Source organism: Nesoenas mayeri (genome assembly GCF_963082525.1).
Source record: "Nesoenas mayeri genome assembly, chromosome: 2".
Taxonomy (NCBI): domain Eukaryota; kingdom Metazoa; phylum Chordata; class Aves; order Columbiformes; family Columbidae; genus Nesoenas; species Nesoenas mayeri.
Window position 1 is genome coordinate 29,209,628 of NC_137543.1, and position 13,123 is coordinate 29,222,750.

Genomic DNA, 13,123 nt, shown 5'->3' on the forward strand with positions numbered 1-13,123 from the left:
GTTAAAGGGGTAGGAAAATTAATGGGCATAAGAAGAACAACACTGCATTTGTCATGCCCATCATAAGGCCTCACACTGGTGTCATCAAGTGAAGCCATGGAAGAGACCTTCAGATGTGTGTGCTTCTAGTATGCTACAGGTATAGTCAATATTCACTATTCAAGAAGAGACTGGACAACGCCCTCAGACACATGATGTGAACTGTGGAGCTGTCAGATGCAGGGACAGAGGTTGAACTTGGTGATCCTTGTGAGTCCCTTCCAACTCAGGACATTCTGTGCTTCTGTGATTCTAGGTAAACTCTGGGAAGTCTCTAACACACTGCTTTTAACATCATGGCATCTTCACTAGTAGTTTTCTAATGCTGTAGTGTCCACCTTGGCAATTTGTCACAGAAGTCTTCTCTAATGCTGCAAAGAGTAACTGAAGAACAGCAACTGCTGCATTTCCCAGATATTCTTAGTTTGCTGTCAGTGAGAACATTCAGCTCAATCCGATTAACGTAACTGTATCATTTGTAAAACCATAACCCTTCATAGAAAATGCTGAAGGTCTTCTGGATTGAAAAGCATCATTGAAAGGCCCAACGCAGGTATGCATATGCTTAACTTCAACCACATAAGTACCTACAGTCTGTAACAAAAATGCTGTCTGTATCCACAGGTATCTAAGATGTTACTACTGGGCAGTTCGTACTTTAATCACTATCGGTGGCCTTCCAGAACCACAAACTTTGTTTGAGATAGTTTTTCAACTGCTGAATTTTTTCTTGGGTGTCTTTGTCTTCTCCAGCTTAATTGGTCAGGTAACTCAAAAAAATCATTAACTAGATACGTTCAATTCCTTGTAATGTAGCAATTATATATACAGTTTAATGGAGTTTAATTCTGGGAAAAAGTTGAGCTTCCATCTGAACGTCCCTCTATTTAACAGTTACTTGTACTTACTCTACTGACAAACACGTGTTTAATTATTTCCCAGTTTTGTAGTCCTTTTTCACACAAGCCGATTTAAACTCAGCACTCTGCAGAACACGGATGATTCTTGAAACTGCATATAATTTCTTCTTCCTCATAGCCAAGGAGACAGCTCCTTAACATTCACATTATACTGTTAAATCTGATACAACATTATAATTGTAGATATGATATTAATATGTACAAATTATTGAATAAGTCACACTCGATATTACTGTCAATAGAATACTGTTAATGGAAATCCCATTATCCTGTCAAACTAGGATTCTGCTCTCTTCCATAAATTACAATATATTCGTTAACCTGAAAATCGACTGTTTTCTATTTCTCTTGATTCTCATTTGGCAGGAGACTAAAAAAAAGAAAAAAAAAGCCCTTCACACAGCAAATCAGATATACTTAAAGATCAATATAACTGAAATATTTCAGGCTTGTAACTGTTAAGCTTGGGCTTTAGATCCATAGGTTTTTAAAATACCTTGCCTACAGAAAAACCAATGTCATTGTTTCTATGTGAGACTCTGTCTTATCAGACTCCTGTAGAAATCATCCCAGACCTTTTGATTGCCACATGCTTGATACTGGAAGAAATATGAAGAAGAAGAAAAAAAAAAAAAAGAAAACTAAAATGTAATTTTTATTTTGAATACAAGATTGGAAAAGTTCAATCAAATACTGAATACTTTTTTTTTAGCAGCGCAAGAAATAACCATCATGAAACAGACTCTTGCCCATAGGATTTAAAACTCATCCATAAACAAGAATTACACAAATTAAGAGAAAGTAGTTCACATAAAATATTTCTTCTGGAAAACTATTGAATTCAACTATATTGGATTGAACTTCAGAGTTTGTATATTTGTATTTTTTTCCTACATTCTTATAACTGTCAATGAAAGCACCATTGCCGAAGAATATTCTGCAGATTAGTTTTTGTAGCCATTTTTAGTCATTTGCAGACTCAAACCTTAAATTTTAACACACAGTTTCATTGCAGATTGTTATCATTCCTGTTTACAAAGAGCTCTTAAGGCTACTGCACTATTCCTGGTTTAGCACACTTACCTAAAAATTGTTATTCCTACTGCAATCAATTGCACCTCTGTAATGAAAAGCAGAATTCAGCCCATCAGCACACTTGGCCACTGCAATATGAAGCCATTATACAAAAAAACTGTTTGTATAGTTATGCTTTTGAAGAATGAATATATATGAACATTAACTCATTCACTTTCTAAAAACTAAATTTTACTTGTGTTGGAATGTTAAATGATGTTTCTGCATTAAAACCTCCAAGGTCCCATTTCAGCTCAAAATGCATTTTTAGGACTGATCTAGATTCTCTTAAATATTTAAACAATGGTGGGATTTTAATTCTAGATGTGCCACCTGATGTTATCACACAAATTTAGCCCAATTTGCATCTGACTTGCATTGCACACCAAATGCAGAGTAGCTTTATTACGGATTTTTAAGAAAAGCATTACCTATATTTTTCATCCACGTCCAGAAATATGAGACAGAAGAATAAGCTAAAATCCACAAATGATTTCTTTAATATCATAGAGATTTTTCCAACACAATTGGATTAAATCTGTACTGCTTCTTAAAAAGTGGATGAAGTACCTATTGAAAACATGCAGCTGAATGTATAATTGATCAGTGATTTTGCAAACAAGTGGTTTATTCTTTTTATACACTGTTAACAAGATATTAAAATCAGGACTATTTTTGCTGAAATGTGTAGTAACAACAACTGATGTTTGCAGATGAGGGATGTCATTGGAGCAGCTACAGCAGGACAGAACTACTACCGTTCCTGTATGGATAACACTGTCTCCTATATGAACACTTATTCTATTCCAAGAGTTGTCCAAAATCGTGTTCGAACCTGGTATGAGTACACATGGGACTCCCAGGGAATGCTGGGTAAGGCTTTCCAATTCCAGTTACACAGCAACTCCAAGTGCGAGGGGTTGTTGTGCAGATACAGATATAGGGTGTAATTCACATTTCTGCTTTTCTGAATTGCATATGAGGAGAGCAGGGTATTCAATTTACTTCAGAAAATAGAAGAACTGCAAAGCAGTACCATGCTTACTACTTCACAAATTCTATTGATTTATATAATGTTCTAGTTATAACTTTAGACAGGATGTGTAACTTAGAAGATAATATCTTAGTAAAACCATATTAGTAGCTTCTTCATTTGAAATAATAAATGCTAGAATAGCTCCATTAAGTTATTTTTCTGCACAATGCTCATTTTTTATGGATATTCTTTCATTCTACCTTTACATTTTCTAACTAACAGTTTGCTTTTTTTTTTTTCTTTTACAGATGAATCAGAATTACTGGAGCAGATGCCAACCAAAATGCAATTAGCCATTGCAATTGACGTGAACTTTGCCATTGTCAATAAAGTTGACTTATTCAAAGCAAGTAATTTTACAGGAGAATGCAGAAATGAGTGGTATTCCTGAGACAGAAACCTTCTATTGTGCATTTTGCAACACTTAAGGACATGTGTGTTAATATGTGAGGCAAAATAGGTCTAAGAAATATTTTAGTCAGTGAAGACATTTCAGGACAAAGCAAAGTGCCTGCCCTTGGAGTTTTTTGTGTCAAAGCAGAGATTAAAAAAAGAAAAGGAGTAAATGAGATTTAGACACAGTCCTGTTATATCTATATATTAAAGCTGATGTTATGGTAAGGCTGTAAGTGATTTCAGAGTATTACTTCAAGAGCTAGACATAGAAGAATGCAATTTTTAATATGGTCCACCTTGCCTTGCTGTATCCCACCCAGCGCTGCCTGAGAGATCACTAATGCCATGTGTTCTGGCAACATAACTCTGAGGTAGCGAATGCTACATTTTAGTGACTTTTTGTGCAAAGAAACCTTCTATTTGTTATCATGGTAATTTTCCAGAGGTACAATTTGAATGTAGTGGTTAAGGTTAGATTTTTGGCAACAAAACTAAGGAAACAAAGCATTTTTAGAAGTAGTATTGATATACCGTAACCTCAAAACTAATTTGTTTTTTGGATAATTGCAAAATAAAAAATCATGATATCTCTGCATAAACATTACATTCTGAATGCGTTCTGACACATTTGCTGAAGGCATGAAATTCGTAGATTCATACCAACATTTAACATGATCTGCTATTTTTTCCCCTGATCAGTAAAAAGCAAACACGAGACTATGAATGTCGCACTAACTGAGCTTCCACTGCAAAATTAGACGTACAGAAGCTTACTTTAAAACAAAAACAAAAACAAAACAAACCACAAAGAGGTGTTTAACTGGAAGGAAACTTTATAAGTATCTGAAATAACAATTCTTTCAGCCTTTTCTCTGCTGTAAAAGCTGATCTTGATGATGTTTTGTGTTTGCATTCTACTTAAGGATCCCTGGATCATTCATGTGTTGTTGGAATTTGCTGCCCAGTGTAAGCATTAATAATCACTCGTGTTACTGAATTAATAGAGCCAACATTTCTAATTATTTTAACAGGGGTGCGATACCCAGATGATATATGACATGCTGCTAAGGTTGAAATCCATTGTGTATTTACCTGGTGATTTTGTCTGCAAAAAGGTGAGAATTGTTGTCTCTTTCAAATAATAATTATAGCATGTAGTTTATAAAAAGAGTTCAGATGTGGGTCAACAGTGTCTTTTAAATAAAATTAATCCTGAGTGAATTAGATAGCATAAAAGTTATTAGGGTATTCTGTGTAATAATAACAAATGTGCTCTCAAGTTTCAACCTAGAACAAGACAATATGGATTTCATTACTTATACTATCAAACATAAAATTACATTAATATGGGAAAGTACTTCATGTAAATATGGCTTATCTGATGATACAACATGAAGTTTTAACTTTTAAAATGGAGCAAGCTTAATTTTTATACATATATACATAGAAACCTAGCATGCAGATCTCATTCTACAATACTTTGTATGTGCCTCATTCATGTATTCAGAAACTCTTAAGTGGAATTACCAAAGAATGTAGAAAACACACTGCACCCCATACTGCTCCTCCCAGCAGGATTTGATCTTGTTTGACCTTCAGGCATAGCTTTGAGCCATCTCCAGACTTGGAGCTGAATGCTGTCACACTGTCCCTCAGCAGAGAAGCCTGTCTTCTCGTAGTGTTTGATCAAACATGGCCTTAGAGTAACACAAGTAGACAGCTCAGCTGCTGACCAGGTGAGCCCAAGTCTTTTCAGAAGACATGTACAGGCAGTGTTGGATGTAATTAAAGCATAGGGGAGGCTGAAGTATCAGTACTGTTACCATTCTGGCAACTGACCCACAGTTCATACCACATCCAGAAGTGCCCATCAGAACCCCTTAACATGTCTTCAGCAGTTCTGGTCCAGCATATTCACTAAGGTCCTAGTTCCTCCAAGTGTTAAGCGTATGCTTCTCTTCCCAAATGCTGAGTTAGTCCCATTGAGCCCACAGTGTAGGAAGTTTAAACATTTGTGAAGGCACTGAAGGATCAGGTGTGTCCCTTCAAAGACCAGTCCCAGAATTACTTTTGGTTGGGAAGGGTGGAAGAATAGTTTGGTGTGTTTGCTTGTACGATGCACAGTGAGAAGGGATCTTAGACTACGGCCGGGACTCTGCCACAACAGAGATAAAAAATGACAGTTACAGATTCAGGGTCTTGATACTGCAGTCAGACGCAAGCAGATCTCAACACGAATGGATTGTGAGAAATTGAAATATCAATTTATTCTGGCTGGATTCAGAGCTAAAAGGCCTTTCACTTGTATGGATCTACTATGTGGCCAACAATCATAGCAATCCCATCAATGCTGTAACGTGTAGTAGGGAATAAAACCCTGTTGGAACCACCTCCTCCTTGGATGTGTGTTGGCCTCACCGTACTTTATCGAGGAGATCCAACATCCAGGCTTGGAGGCACAAGCGAAGGGACAGGAAATGCAAGCCAGACATTTTCAGTCCTGGCTTTGTTCCTGTTGCCTTTTCACTTTTAAAATGAAATTTCTGCTTTGACTCAGTCACTCCAGCTGCATGAGTAGAAAAATATCTATTCGCCTGTCTACTGAGATGATGTGAAGACTGTTATGGTCATGTTTGTGAAGTGCATTATATCACTCCAGTTTGCCTGCCTTTTATTGAATATACCAATGATGTCATGCTTTGAATCCTAGTAGATCATGTGGAGGATAATAAACCAACTAATAATCTCTTAAACCATCCAGTGATTTACAGAAAACTAGACAAAGTTTTGAATGACTTTTTATTCTTATTTTCCTTTTAAATTATGTAACTGATTATTAGAATCAGTAAAAACAGTGTAAAAACTGAAGCTTTTTAGACCATGAAGCATGGGCCTTTTTGCACTTGTTATCAAATATGCTACCGAAGTACTTCAGTTTCCCCCAGAACAGCTGATGGAATTGACTACTACGATCCTGACTATTATTTAGTCTTCTTTTTCCAGGCTGGCCTGGACAGTCCTACTCCTGTTCAAATATTGTCCCACATCACACTTATGTCTGCCAGAGTCAGTCCTTGCACTTGTGCTCAGTGCTAGGAAAATTACTGCAAACATTCATTTCTTCATAGTATAAGTAAACCTATGTATAGGAAAGAGGAAACATAAGAGTTTGTCAGATTATCCTAACAAAGAAATCACTGCCAGGCTAAAACTTGTGATCTTTATGTGTTTGTGTTCCCAGGGAGAGATTGGCAGAGAGATGTACATCATCAAACAGGGTGAAGTTCAAGTCCTTGGAGGCCCTGATGGTACAAAAGTTCTGGTCACACTCAGAGCAGGAGCTGTATTTGGGGAGATCAGGTAGGTCCATCACTATTTTTAACACATTCTTTAGAACTGATCAAATAAAGAATCATTGTTCAACTTCTCTGTGGTACGTACGACAGCTACTATGGAAGCCTAGAAAGTTGGTAGGATCAGCTTAGAGGACACTGAGCAAGGAGATACAGGTCAGTGAAGGAAAATCTAAGTGAAGGATCAGAGACTAATCCAGCAAGATCCAAGACCAGAGTTTTGGGCAATGTACACAGGGATATACAGACAGATTTTAAAAAATCTAACACATCTTCATGTTCTGATGTCTGCAATACAGCAAGAGCAAATGCATTTTATTGCCTGTACAGTTAGACCAAGTGTCCTTACAGAGCAGATGGTAAAAATTATAATTAACATTCATCAAAGGAGATTAAAAAAATCTAGAATAGCAAATAAGACTGGTCCAGGAGCTGAAGTAGGGACTAAGTTGACAAAAATCAGGCATTCACATTTGAAAATGTATTTGTTTAAGAGCATTCAAAATGGACACACCATTTTTTGGGGTGTAAGTTCATCTGGACAAGAATATTTTTCTCTGGTGACTACAAACATTTTTCATATTCTCCATGTCGTTGCTATGCAAAATCCATTAACTCTTATGTGCCATTTTCCCCAATTAGCCAACCAAGTGCTAGATTTTAGGTACTACATCTCCTGCAGAGGTTGGACTGAGCAAAAGTAATAAAATACATGTGCTGCTGCAGGTGATAAACCAGATTCTTGACTTCTTCCAGCTGCCTCTCTGTTACTGTTAATCCTCTTGCTGGTAGCTTTAATCTGCCTTTTGAAAAGCAGTAATCAGCTCTGTGCCAGGGTTACATTTATCTTCTACTTGTGTCTCCCTTTGTGGTAGTGAACACATTCCCATTTGTCCAGCAATGTGCATACAGAACTTGCTTAGACCTCAAGTGGGAAACACCTGATATATCCCATAGATACAGACTTTTCATGGAGTGGGAAAGCGAAATTATATTAGCTCTCTGAGAGAAGGTTATTTGAAAGCTATTTCTCTGTAACAATACAATACCTGAGCAAAGCCTCAAATCAAAATACTGTATTGTAAGTTATGTGGAAAAGCTGAGAATGCACTGCTTTTCAGTACAGGCTGAATAATGAAAAGATAAAAGAAAAAGCTACAGCAGCCAAGGTATGCAACAGACACATAGTTTTCAATTATTTATTAGTCTTGTATTTGGAGCTAGGACTTTGTTTTTTAAACTGAGAAATTATAATGATTGGTTTTAAAACAAGGATGGGTATTTTCAAACTTCTGATCTAATACAGATGAGCACTCGTTTCCACATGAGAACTACACAACAACCATTAAAGATGCATTTCCCAATACGTGTTGCTCTTCACATAATTGCCAGTATGGCAAGAAAAACTCTCAGCAATGCTATAATCCTTCACTTCTAGTCCTGTTTTGTTCATCATTGACCTACTGCAGCAGCGTAACAATTCAGACACGTGTAATTTGCATATAAATGACAGGCAGCGGATAAATTCAAGGAGAAAATACACAGCAACTGGCAGACATCTCCAAAATTGAAGAAAAGCAAAGAAATTAAGCACTAAGCGTATCAGTAGAGATTCACCCTCTTCCTTGTGGAGAAGTGTTAGAAAATAATGAGCTTGTACAGCACCTCTTTATGTACGCTTTGTCAAGGTCTTCTGAACACTGTATAGCAGAAGAAAATGAAAAAATATATTCTTCAATGGATGAAATATTGCTTCATTTAGCACATCCAAGTTTTCCCCTCACTATTCATAGCATGGTTATCACCTGATATTAGACTGATTTCCTCCCAGTTTCTGATTCAAAATGTACTTAGAGAAATATGCCAGCTTCATTCCAAGTGGTAAAACTACATGATTTATAAGACACTTGCTATTTAATCTCACTCTGTTCAAAATGCATGTAAATGATGTTTAAAGAGTCTCTGAGAACAAAGGAGCTGAAGAAAACAAAAAATGTTTATTTCAAAAAATTTGCCTGAATTATACTAGAACTCAAGACAAATCCTTTACCAATTTCATCCTCGAAAATTATTACAGAAACAGATGAAGTAATAGCAGTTGCCTTCCAATTAACATCTTACCCTCATTACTACTTTCCTGTGTAGATAATATCAGTTTGGGGAAGCAAAATAATCTCAGAACCAGCGGCAAACAGATTGCTGTCTTAATGAGAACCTGTCTGCACAGACAATTGAGAGAGAAATTCATCTATAACACATCACTTCATTAGCCCAGAGAAATTTACACTTTAAGCCAGATGTCCTCTTTCATCCATTTACTGATATTTCACCAGAAAAACTTCCTATCAGAAAATGGTAATTCTGGAAGAATTAAACCACTTCTCAATTATATGTAAATTTTTGACAGGAAGATCTCTAAACGTTTGGTCTTAGCTTTAGCCGCTCAGTGATTTTGTAACTTGAACTTTTATTTAAAAAAAATCAACACTAAAGGGAGTATTTAGCTTTGTGAAAGACTTCATTTTCCACTTTGTCCCACGATTTGCCACAGCAGCTGCTGTTCAGTGCACTCTGCTCTTTGGTCTTTGACATCCTGCTCAAAAGCAAGATGCTGTTTCCCTTTCCTGACTTACCAGTTCTCTCCATATGTACACAGGAGCCCAGCTGAGCCACCACAACCCTGCATGTTCAGCTGATGCTCATGCCATCCCCTGGATCAATCTGCTAATTTCAATGAATGTCAGCTTCCTACAGAGATCAGCCACTAAAAAAAATAATAGATAAGCTGAGTCATCACTTTCAAAACTTTATACCTCTAAATTAAATTTTCTAGCATAAGAACTCAAAGTTATCATATTAATATCACCGCATTTCAGGCTAACAATTGGAGTAAAAACTGAAAGGCAAAAAAAGCAATTTTCTCTATTAATATAGATATTACACTATCAAGAACCATTGCAAGACAAATGTAATTGTTTTTTAAAAATTCATCTATCGTGTAACTAGCACACTAGCCAAAGCAGATTCAATCATGAAGTTCATAAAGCTGTCCATAGTCATTCTGTTTGAGGAAGGACTGCCTTGTAAAATTCAGCTCACATCATCACCATAATGAAAACGTTGATCTCCTTAGTCCTTGTCTGCCTCGATAAAATGAGCTTTCTCTTAGGAAAGCCTGAAAATGACTTTCAATGACTTGTTGAGAAGTGATTCATCAGAACTCAAAGCTGTTTGCAGTTTTCTTTAGCTGCTTTTCTTATTGTGCAAATAGTTTTCTTCTATCTGAGGAATTGTACAGAATTGTTTAAAAGAAGACCATATACTGCATTTTCAGCTTGAGTTCATGTATCGATTGATATCTTGGGTTGCAGAAAAACTATGTGTGTGTGCATGTGTAAAAATAGCCTTCTACACACAGTTGCAGAGGTCTCATACTATCCTTTGTAAGTCAAATGTATTATTTGTATTGTCTAATATTTATGTTATATAAATATATTTAGTATGAAAACTAATATTTATATATCCTTGATTAATATTTAAGATAAGTATTAATTCATGTTTTATAGGGTCCATAGTATCCTTTATTAATCACTTTTAAATTTAGAGGTTACTAATATTCTCTATAACTATTAACTTACTGGGAAACATTTAAGGGACAGATTTTTAGAGTGAATCTCCTTGAATACAGTAATAAAGCAATTTTACAACTAAGAGCAAAAGGCAACTTCTCTTGCTTAAAACTACAGCTGAGAAGCGATCTCTTCTTAATGTGAGAGGAGCAATTTAATTTTTACTTGTACAACATCTAATTTTCAAGTGGATATCCTTCCTATGGCAAACTTCTGCTTGCTAAACTGGTCTAATGCCTTACTTCCAAAACAAAATAGCCTTCTTTCTCTGGTGGACACATTTGTAACTGTCAGCTTGAAAGACCTTCCTAATCCCTATATTTCAACTTGCCAACATTCAAACATGAGATGTACTATGTGAGAAAAATGAAAAACAGAGCCCCACAGAATTTACTCGCTTGAGAAAATTGGAATTCTTGGGGAATCATTCATTCATTGTAAATAACTCTTTCAATAATAACGCTCTTGTGCTGCTCTGCTTCTGATGTAAATCATTTTCAACAATAAAACTGAGGAAATGCCAAGTTCACATGAGGACTAAAACAAATGCAGTTCTTGCAGTGGGTGCCTCTTGGGAGAAAAGTCTCTGTCTAGCAAGACCTTTCACAGTCCTTTGCCTCTCCATCCTCCTGACCAGCAGTGACAATCTGCCTTCCTGAGGCAAGAAGATATTTCTAATTCCAGCTGCAAAGGGCCTTTACAGAACATCAGATAGAACAGTTGGGTACATAAGCAAACTTTACCATTATTTTAATGGAGAACCATCAGCAAAGAGATTCCTCACTAGGGCAAGTAACAGTGTGACTTATGTTTATTTTCATTCCAGCTTATTAGCTGCAGGTGGAGGAAATCGAAGGACTGCCAACGTGGTGGCTCACGGTTTTGCCAACCTTTTCATTCTGGACAAGAAAACACTCAATGAAATCTTGGTGCACTATCCTGACTCAGAAAAACTTCTCATGAAGAAAGCAAAGTATGTCCCTAATAACAGTTTTTAAATCACATTATTTATGTGCAGAATGGAGAGTTGTGGCTTCTGGACAGATTTGTGTTCCTTTCTTGGAAGAGTAACAAATGTAAACACATTTTTATTTAGAGGACAGATTTGCCTGGTAGTGGTTAGTGGAAGCCATAGTCTTGGCAGGGATTCCAAGGCTTGTGGAAATGTGGTAAGAGGAATGAAGTCCTGAATGTAGTTGCCTTCTCCATTGCATTTAAGGTAACAAAACAGGAGATGGAGATGTGTATCAGAACTCTTTACATAGTCAAGAAAGAAACCGCAGGACAGATGTCAGATAAGGACATAATGACTTAGTTTGGTAAACTATTTCACAAGCCATCAGCTAGACTCCAAATTGAGAACTAATGCTGAATTTGCGTCTTGAAGGCCAGGTAAGACGCTTCCACCTCAGGTATAAAGCAGCCATCCTCCTTCACACTGCTTCTCCCCTTATAAAACCCTCATCTGCTTTGCAATATCTTAATTTCAGCCTGCACTTGTTTATTCTGAAGGATACGGGTGACTGGCTGCTCATGCCTTGGATGGGAATGCTCTCTGCTGGGTCAAAAATTGGCTGGATGGCTGGGCCCAAACACTCAAATCCACTTGGCAGCCGGTCACAAATGTTGCTTCCCAGGGGTCAGTATTGGGGCCAGTTCTATTCAATCTCTTTATCAATGACCTGGATACGGGGATTGAGTGCACCCTCAGTAACTTTGCAGATGACACCAAATTGGGTGGGAGTGTTGATCTGCTGGAGGATAGGAACGCTTTACAGAGGGATCTAGACTGGCTGGACCGATGGACAACTCCTGTTGTATGAGGTTGAACAAGGACAAGTGCTGGGTCCTGCACTTGGGTCACAACAACCCCAGGCAGCACTATATGCTCAGGGAAGAGTGGCTGAAAAGCTGCCCAATGGAAAAGGACCTGAGTGTGTTGGTCAACAGCTGGCTGATTATGAGCCAGCAGCATGCTCAGGTGTCAAAAAAGGCCAACAGCATCCTGGCTTGTATCAGGAATAGTGTGGCCAGCAGGACACAGGGAGGGATCATTGCCCTGTACTCTGCACTGGTGATGCCAAATCTCAAATCCTGTGTTCAGTTTTGGGCTCCACAGTACAAGAAAGATATTGAGGTGCTGGAGAGAGTTCAGAGAAGGGCAACAAAGCTGGTGAAGGGTCTGGAGTGCAAGTCTTACGAGGAGCGATTGAGGGAGCTGGGGCTGTTTAGCCTGAGGAAAAGGAGGCTGAGGGGAGACCTTATCGCTGTCTGCAACTACCTGAAAGGAGGTTGTAGCATGGAGGGTGTTGGTCTCTTCTCCCAAATAACAAGCAGTAGGACAAGAGGACTATGGCCTCAAGTTGTGCCAGGGGAGGTTTAGATTTGATATTAGGAAAAAATTCTTCATGGCAAGGGTTGTCAGGCATTGGAACAGGGAAGGGGTTGAGTCACCATCCCTGGAGGTACTTAAGAGGCATGTAGACATAGTTAGGGACACAGTTTAGTGGTGGACTTGGCAGTGCTAGGTAATGGTTGGACTCTATTATCTTCAGGTCTTTTCCAACCTAAAAGATTCTATGATTCTAACACCAAATTACAACAGTAGCCCCCAGCTCTACCAGAGCCCAGGGTAAAACCCTTACCCTTTACCCTTTCCAGCTTTGCTCTTGTCAC

The 13,123-nt window shown here is 37.7% G+C and overlaps 1 protein-coding gene across 1 annotated transcript in view; it reads left to right on the forward strand.

The window, feature by feature from the left end:
* CNGB3 (cyclic nucleotide gated channel subunit beta 3) overlaps window positions 1–13,123 on the forward strand; it is a gene marked incomplete at both ends in the record, with an annotated part of 101,374 nt that overhangs the window by 86,527 nt on the left and 1,724 nt on the right. Inside the window, 6 exons of the mRNA XM_080364120.1 lie at window positions 664–805; window positions 2,747–2,906; window positions 3,318–3,415; window positions 4,497–4,580; window positions 6,707–6,825; window positions 11,274–11,420. Coding sequence (XP_080220246.1) covers window positions 664–805; window positions 2,747–2,906; window positions 3,318–3,415; window positions 4,497–4,580; window positions 6,707–6,825; window positions 11,274–11,420 — 750 coding nt within the window. The remainder of the gene's footprint in view (window positions 1–663; window positions 806–2,746; window positions 2,907–3,317; window positions 3,416–4,496; window positions 4,581–6,706; window positions 6,826–11,273; window positions 11,421–13,123) is intronic.